The sequence below is a fragment of the Cicer arietinum genome, chromosome 4 (genome assembly GCF_000331145.2).
Source record: "Cicer arietinum cultivar CDC Frontier isolate Library 1 chromosome 4, Cicar.CDCFrontier_v2.0, whole genome shotgun sequence".
NCBI classification, from domain to species: Eukaryota; Viridiplantae; Streptophyta; class Magnoliopsida; order Fabales; family Fabaceae; genus Cicer; species Cicer arietinum.
The window spans coordinates 59,218,329-59,227,552 of NC_021163.2; the positions used below are offsets into that span (position 1 = coordinate 59,218,329).

At 32.0% G+C, this 9,224-nt stretch overlaps 1 protein-coding gene across 1 annotated transcript; it reads left to right on the forward strand.

Annotated features, from left to right (window-relative positions):
• The first annotated feature begins 397 nt into the window (after positions 1–397).
• On the forward strand, positions 398–7,946 carry LOC101514912 (uncharacterized). Its single transcript, XM_004498526.4, has 15 exons — positions 398–670; positions 758–988; positions 2,410–2,724; positions 3,085–3,192; positions 3,563–3,752; positions 3,993–4,255; positions 4,496–4,607; positions 5,430–5,509; positions 5,998–6,243; positions 6,320–6,396; positions 6,590–6,681; positions 6,841–6,923; positions 7,096–7,167; positions 7,278–7,403; positions 7,526–7,946. Exons 1-15 carry the CDS (start codon positions 530–532, stop codon positions 7,568–7,570), a joined length of 2,181 nt encoding a protein of 726 aa, XP_004498583.1. The 5' UTR covers positions 398–529; the 3' UTR covers positions 7,571–7,946.
• The last annotated feature ends 1,278 nt before the right edge of the window (positions 7,947–9,224 follow it).

Here is a 9,224-nt window from a genome sequence, read left to right on the forward strand (position 1 = left end):
AAAAAATAAATATTTAATTGTAATTTAAATTTTATTATTTTAGTTGAATTAAAAAAATAATTTTCTTATTTTATTTCTCTTTAATTTTAATTTTAAATAAAATTTTAGTATAAAATTTAAAATATTATTATTTTTCTTTATTTAAACTACATCATACTTCAAAATTTAGTAGTGCAAATAGTATACATCAAATTTATTATTATAAATGGTGTGATATTACTTAAAAAAAATACTTCGTTATATTTTGAATTAAAATTAAGTTTAAAAATCAAAAGTAAAAAAAGATAAATTAAAATAACTATTTTTGTGATTTATCTAAAATAAAAATATTAAATATATAATTAAATGAAAAATAAAATAATAGTTGTTCCTTTTTTCCAAAATAAAAAAAAAAAAAAAATCCTTTTGCTTCTTCTAAGAACCCTTCGCAGCTACATTCCCTCTCCTTGGCCCGAAAAGCTTTGTCTACATCAGTAATCAGTGAATTGCTTTGTTGAATTGATTGTAACACAAAAGAATCAAAGTAAAAATGGGCGCACCAAAGAAAAGCGCCGCTAGGGTTTCAGTTTCAGAGGACCACGACGAACTTGTTCGTGTTCCGTTGCAAGCTATTCTCTTAGCCGACAGTTTCACAACTAAATTCAGACCTATCACACTTGAACGCCCCAAGGTAATAATCAATTTGCTTCTCTCATTGATTCTCCATTTTTGTTTCGTTTTTTTTTGTTGTTGATATATTTGTTTGTTGATTTATAAGGTGCTTTTGCCACTAGTGAATGTTCCGATGATAAATTACACATTGACATGGCTTGAATCAGCTGGTGTAGAAGAGGTTTTTGTTTTCTGTTGTGCTCATTCGAAGCAGGTCATTAACTATTTGGAGAAATCTGAGTGGCTTTCTCAACCTAATTTTACTGTAACAACTATTGAGTCACAGAATTCTGTTAGTGCTGGAGATGCACTGCGTGTTATATACGAGCGCAATGTGGTATGTATTATCTTCATTTCATTCTTCAATTATAATTTCAATTTCTTGGAAAAGTTACTGGATTTGTAAATATACTATACTGGTATCCGCATATATTGCAAAACTTAGAAAATTGATATTAGAATTAGAAATTTTTATTGAACAGTGGTTATTCTGTTTTTACTCAGAATTGGTTTTTGGCTTAGAAGACTGGATAGATAGTATGATCAGAGTACAATACGCTATAGGTTGAAGGATTGAAGAGACTATTTTGAAAACTAAGATATGACACAACTGCGATATGTTAACAAAAGGCATTCACATAATCACATTACTAATTGCTCATTAATACATAAATATATAAGTAGTCAACATATGATGATCACAGGTAGTTGTCATCATAACAAGTAGGCATTGCTACATATCTTTCCTCCACCCATATCAGAATATATTCTTTCTACTATCAATGTATTAGGTCGTTTGAATAAAAAATCAGATTTGAGAGAAAGAGTACGAGAGAGAGAACCAAAGAAACACCCGCTGGGATTTCGATGCCAAAGGAGAATTTCCCTTTTCAAAATGAATGAATGAATCCCAAGCATTGGGTACAACAGTATTTATTAACTCCCCTCCATCTAACGGCTACTAACTGTCAGCTTTTCTCCCGTTTAACTACTAACTGCCACTTACACTTAGTGGTCTTTATTCCTTCTAGAGTAAACTGTCAACTTTGGAACATCTTGGTTCCTAACAGAATGTGCCACAAAAAACATTCAATTTTGTGTCTTTAGTTAGTAAGATGTATCCTATCTGGATGACAATAGTGTCGTTAGTTGATAAGATGCATCGGAGATGTATCTGAGAAGTATTGAGAGAAACATTTCTAGAAAGAACAAAAAAGTTGGATATTCTTTGGGTACGTATCAGACACATATCAGTATTGGATACGTGTCAGACACCGATACTTTTTTATTTTTGAAGTATTTGGGCTTCCAAGATTTTCAAAAGAGGCGCCTTCTTACGTGTAAAGATCCCTAACTACTTCGCAGTCTAGAAAAGGTTATGGTCTACTTACAATTGAATTGTCTTTTTTGTTGTAAATTTGTAATAATCAGACTTTGGTGTTGTATAAGATAACAAGCCATTCTCACCTCTCCTTGTTTGTTTTATTACTAGTAGTAGCATAGCTGTATGATGGAAACTTCTGTATGCATATAGGTTTTGTAAAGGAACAAAGAAAAAGTCAAAACCTTAAATGTGTCATAGTAATTGTTTATATGATTTGGTGCATTATTAAAACTAGTTACTATTGTTTACTCATCATTCTGTTGTTGTGACTGTCTGAGTAGTGATTATTAATGTAGTTACTTTTCATACTTTTACTAATTCATTTGGACCAAGTTTTGTGTAGTAACACTTTTGAATAATTTGTTATTTTGAAGATACAAGGAGACTTTGTCCTTATCAGCGGAGATACTGTAAGCAACATGTCACTTACTCAGGCACTTTTAGAACATAAAGAAAGGAAGAAGAAAGATAGTAAGGCTGTAATGACCATGGTTATCAAACGGTCAAAAACTAATCCAGCTATTCATCAGTCTCGACTTGGTACTGATGAAATTTTCATGGCTATTGATCCTAATACCAAGCAACTTTTGTATTATGAGGATAAGGCAGACTATTCAAAAGGCACTCTACATCTTGAAAATTCATTGCTTGCTGATAATCCTTCCCTCTCTCTGCACCATGACAAGCAGGTTGAACCCGTTTTTTCAGATCTTTCTGCTTTGCTTTCAGGTTAACTTCATGCTAAAGAAGAATTGGGTTGCTGCTACATAATCTTAAAAGAACTATAAAACTTATTTCTGGACAAAATGCACGTGTTCATGACCATGACAAAAAACTTACAGTTTCGTTCTGGATCAGTTAATGATTCCTTTGATGTTTACCTCATGATTGGAAATGAAACGATCTATTGATTCTCAATTAATGATGTGTTATTAACCTAAGTTTATTGTTAGTTGGTTACAGAACTAGTTATTGTTGCTTTTCTATTAATGCTACTCTGTTTGGTCATATCTCTCGTCTGATTAAAAACCTTAATAAATTTTCTGCAGGATTGTTACATTGACATCTGCTCGCCAGAAGTCCTTAGCTTATTTACAGACAATTTTGACTACCAACATCTCCGGCGTCATTTTGTCAAGGGACTGCTTGTTGATGATGTAATTTATCTTTCACATGCATTATTGTTTCAGAAGTTCTTCTTAAATCCTTGATAGATGGAAAAAACTATCACCTCTTTTTTGCGTGAAAAAGATCTACATGTTTATCTCTTACATTCCTTCTGAGGTGCCCTGTTTGTGAGAACATTTAAAAGATTGAATGCTATTTTGTATTTATCCCATGTCTGCAATAATAAACTGTACATCTATCCTGTGACACTTTTTCAACAATTTATGGAGACACACGGGCTTATAAACATATCTTACGTGTTTCTTTCACATGTCCTTAAATCTTTGGTATAAAATAAAAGTTTGTCATTTATGTTTCCAATATATTCCTCTGTGGAACATAACCATATATTTCTTTCAGATAATGGGATACCAAATTTTTGTTCATGAAATCCGCTCGGATTATGCTGCAAGGATTGATAATTTCCGAAGCTATGACACTGTCAGCAAGGATATAATTCATAGATGGACATATCCACTGGTACCAGATATTATGAATATTGGCAACACAGCTACTAAGCTTGAAAGACAAGGAATATATCGTGGCTCAGGTACGGTGTTTATTGGGAGTGCTGGTGAAAAGTCTGTATCATTAAATGATAATATGGCGTGCTTGTCTAGTTTTCATTAATAATTATGTTTGCTTAATTCACGTTGTTGTTCATTTCCTGTAAACTTAGGTTTTTCGAATGATTTAATCATCAAGTAAATATTGGATTGCTGGGTTAAAACTAATTTCACCTATTTGGATTTATTTAATGTTTTGACAAAATTATTTTCTCCCTTTTCAGAAATTTCGCAATCACAATCAGCTGTTATTGGCCCGTTCACTGTTATCGGATCTGGCACCAAAATTGGCAATAACACTAAGATTTTAAAATCTGTTGTTGGAGAAGGATGTAAAATTGGGTCAAATGTACTCATAGAGGGGTGCTATATATGGGACAATGTCACCATAGAAGATGGCTGTAAACTTAGGCATGCCATTGTATGTGATGGGGTGATTATGAAATCAGGATCTGTTCTGGAACCTGGTGTTGTATTGTCTTTTAAGGTTTGTGTCCAGTACTGTATACCATTTAAGAATCTATACTTTCATTCTGGTGCTGTACATATATTAATCTAGTGATTCATTTTCATGCTTCATGACCCTAAGTGTAACTAAGATGTTTGCAAAATTCTCTTTGCTTGTTTATTTCTGTTTTTGCCATTAGATGGAAACATAAAATACACTTTTTCAGTTATTCTTTGCGAGATGGAAATATAAGGACTTTGTTTTCTTTTGTGCTTCCAGGTTGTAGTTGGGCAGGGGTTTGTTGTTCCTGCTTATTCACATGTTTCTCTACTACAGCAGCCAATTGAGGAAGATAGCGATGAAGAGCTCGAATATGCTGATAGTACTAGTGGTATTGCTGAATTTTCATAAAACTGTTAACTATGCTCTAAACAATATATGACATCCTTTATTCTCCTATTATATTATTGAGTTAAATAATTAGCTATTGGAAATGAGATACTGCTAGCATATGAAATATTGCCTGGCAGTTAACAATAATAATGAGAAAAACTGTTCAGGTCCCAAAGGCAATGCTATAGCCACCTATTATTTATTTCCTTATAATTGAATTGGAGGTACCTAGTTCTTCAAATGGATGTTTTGAGCTTGAATAGATGTTTTAATTTTAAAAGACTTGACTTAATTCTGATAATATTCAAAAGAGATACTTGGGTGCAGTCACTGAATCTTTGATATAAATGTTTTTGATTGGAATGAATTTCTTTGATGCATGCCCTTTCATGTAAAGAATTTGATTATTGTATTAGCCACAGTTCTGAAAAACAATTTTTTCTAGTGTTTTGATCAAACTGTTGTTGATTGCGAGGGTGGCAAAATGATGTAAATCCGCCGGGTCAACCAAGGTTGACCCATTATTTTAGGCGGGGGCGAGTTGATGTTTTGGACCTTACCACTCAAGTTGGTCCACTTAACCCGCAGAAAAAAACGGGGCGGTGACGGGTTGGCCCGCTAATAATATTGAGATCTTTACCTGGTAACAATCTGTAATTGATATTTAATAAAAAGTAAGTCCTAAAAAAATACATCACATGATTTTTGGGCTATCCTCCATTGAGTTGTAAGTAAATTTAATTATCTTTTTACTATTTATTTATGGATAGGTGAATGCATATATATATATACCTTTCAATTACCATTTTCATTTATGCAGCCATCACTAGCACAGTGGATAAGACAGATGGAGTGATTGCTTCCAAAGTGTTGGATACACATTTTATCCCTGCTTCAGAGGTTTGTTCGAGAAAGCTTCTTAATTTATGTTGACCATTGTTTGAACATTCTCAACTTGTTTGTGGGCAGATTAAGCCTTTAATGAACTTATTACTAGATTATCTCACAACTAATAGAATGAGGAGGAAAACAAGGACCTGTTTGATAATCGCCACCAAATCATTTTTCTTTCACTCCAGAGATTATTGCTTAATGTACTTAATAGTGTTCAACAGTTCTACACTGAAACTTCTTATTTTAAAACTGTTTTTCCTTTATTGATGTGAGAGGAGATAGCTTCCATTTCGCTGTGTGCTTGTTGTAATTCAGCTCTTTGTGGATTTTGTTATGTGATCCCTGTTTTTTCCTTGCATCATGAGTGTTTTTTGGGAGCAATTCAGCTGGACCATGAAAATGGTTGTAGTAGATACATCCTGTGATTTGATTGATAAAAATTTCATTCTATAGGGAGTTCACTGTTTCTTATTTTACTTTCTTTTATTGATCAGCTAGGTTTCGGTGGGGTTGGTTATGTTTGGCCAAAATGTGAAGGAGGCCATGAAGAAGAGTGGAGGCACTCAGTGGCACCTATTACTGAAGATAAAATTTTGGAGGCAGTGAAAGCTATGGAAGATGAACTGGAGTTGATTCACGATGGCAAGAACCTTCCACTTTCTGGGGAGCTGATACCTAATTCTAATGATGATTCAGATGACGATGATAATGACGATTCAAGAGATGACTTTGATAAAGAGGTTAAGATTTTGACATGTAAACTTACATTGGTTGCATTTTGTGGATATCAGATTATTAATTATCCATCATTTGCAGGTTGAAGCAACTTTTCTCAGGGCTGTGCATGAAAACATACAAGAAAACCATTTGACTTTAGAGGTCAATTCTTTGAAGTATGTAATATACTTATGTCTATTATTTGAAGTTGAGTGTATACTGCATGATACCCTTTCCATTTCATCTGATTTTCATCAAATTACGTGTTAGAAATATATATCTGGTGTTCTCATCATATGCTTTGATTGTTTTTATATGGTGACATTCAGTGGGGAACTAATTGATAGAAACATTGATTTTATTTGTTAGGTTGTCATACAATAAGATAGCTGCTGACTGTGCTGGAGCTTTATTTTATGCAATGATGAAGTATGCTGTAGACATGCCCCATAGTTCAGCTGGTGAGCTTTCATCCGTTTTTCTATTGTCACATGATGATCTTATTAATCTTTCCTGTTCATTTTTTTTACTTCTAACACTTGTTAAATATGTTGGTTGTTTTGTATTCTTAGTGTTGCTTAGTGATTGATTTTCTGATTGGTCTGGGATGAATTTTTCAGATAGCTTGGTTCAAAATGTTGAGGCTATACTTACAAAATGGAAAAAGGTTCTTACATCTTATCTGAATGATATGGACGAGCAGGTGCACTTGTCAATTATCTCTCCTTGCTCAAGTTACTCATGTTCTTTAATTTTAAGAATTACCGATTGCATTATTTTTATTTTGAAGCCTTTTTTAGATTATACTACTCTATTCCCATTACTTAATTATAATAGTCTGCCCTCTGCTAATACCTTCAATAATATTACTCCAGATTGAAGTTATTCTAAAATTTGAAGAAATGTGTTTGGAATCTGCTAAAGAGTATGCTCCATTGTTCACAAAGGTATGCTTATCTTTTACTGGTTAATCTTTATTCAGTTGGTATGCGTGTCAGAAAGTTGAGTTTTGTATTGAATGGAGATACAAATCATACACTACATTGGACTTCCTCAGATTTTGCATTACATGTATAATGAAGATATCATAGAAGAAGATGCTATTTTGAGTTGGGAAGATGAGAAGAAAGACGCAGATGAGTCGGATAGAGTATTTGTTAAACAAGCCCAAAAATTAATTCAAGTGAGTGTCTACGTCTATTTTTACACACTTTTAAAACTATGTTATGTGGCTTGCTTCTTCACAACTATCCCATGAGATGCATTACTTTCTTATGTAAGCCATTAATTTTGTCTTGTATGTAGTGGCTAAAAGAAGCTCCCGAAGAAGACGACGATGAGGATGAGTAGAAAGAATTTTGTGAGGCTACAAAATCTTTATATTTGTGCAGCTGCTATCATCTTTGTGGAGCATAAGAGGGAATTTTGTCTAACCTTTGAATTCGAGTGTGGTTCTCTTTTCACGTGGCATCCGTCTTCTTGAGTTTAGGTTCAATGTAGAAACACCAGTTTTGGGTAATGTATTTGATTTAATAATAAGGCTTATTACAAATAGACTTTAATTAGTTAATAGGAAAAAAGAAGAAAAGAATGAGGTATGATTGTTTTCCACTTAGTTGTCATGTGGAAATTACTCACTAGTTGTTTTGAAAACTTTGAAGACTTCAGTTACAAATCAATATTGTCTACAACTATGTTATTTAAAATTAATAGTCTTTTTTTTTTATTGACTAGAAAATTAATACTGCCTTAACAAATATCAAATCAATTGATTTTATTATCAATTAGAATGAAATATTATCCATATCAATTATAATAATTTAATAAATGATTTTATATTTTTACAAATGTCTAAAACCTATTTTTTGAAAATTTAATAATTGCACTAACATATTATTATAGGCTTAAAAAGGCTTCATATTAAAAAAAAAATTACAAAGTAAATAAATGCTTAATTTTTAAATCCTCCAATATTTCATTCTCAGGTGAATGCATATCAAGAAATAAGTTTTATGAGATTCCAAAAGGTATTTCGTATTACTTGGAAACACGAAAAAAAAGTTGGCATTCTTGTACTATACACTTAGGTGTTTTAAGGAGTTAGAAGAGGAAGTAAATGGAAATTTTCCAACTTTTGGAATTGTTTTATAAGGGAATAAGAGGACTGTATTTAGAAGAGGGCTAATAATACCTTCTTTAACGTATCTATTCAATTCACAACCTCTAGTCGACAATACATTGGGTCTCAACTAACCACTTAGTTCAATATAGAACTTGATCCATTTGAATTTCAAATGATTAGAAAGAATGCCATGAAATGGTATAGAGAGTATTTTATCTGATCATGAATATAATTAAAAGTCAAAATGTATTTGATTTAAATTTTAAATCAAATACATTTTGCCTCTTATTTATATTTCAGAGTAACATTTTTTTTATAGAATTATAAAGAGAAGTTGTTGATTTGAAAATTTATTTAAATCTTCCAAAACCCTCTCCAATTTATTTTTTGAATTTCTCCATATTGAATAGTTCGATGAAAACAAATAAAATCTCATGCAAGGTTTGGGGACTAGTTGCCTTCAGTTTCCTTTTGTTCATATTTTTTAATCCTCAAATCTCTCTCCTCTCTCCATCAAACTCTCTATTTTGTAGGAAAATTTACCAGGACTAAGTCTATATTGCAAAAATATATTTAATATTTTGAAAAAATTAAATTAAAAAAACAACACAATATATAGTCATATAACATTTCTACATTTCGTTAATTCTTAAAAAATATTATTACTCGCTTAATTATAAAAAAATGTGTGTAATTAACATTCTCATAAGTCTCTAATTAATGTATTAGATTAAAAGTGAGAGAAGAAAGTCTCATTTTTGAGTATTCAACTGCGCACCTCCACACCTAAACCTGTCACCCTGCAATCAATATAAAAATACAATTTTGTCCTTCTATAAAACCTTTAATTTTTTTATCACTCATTTTTTGACCTCGGCTTTC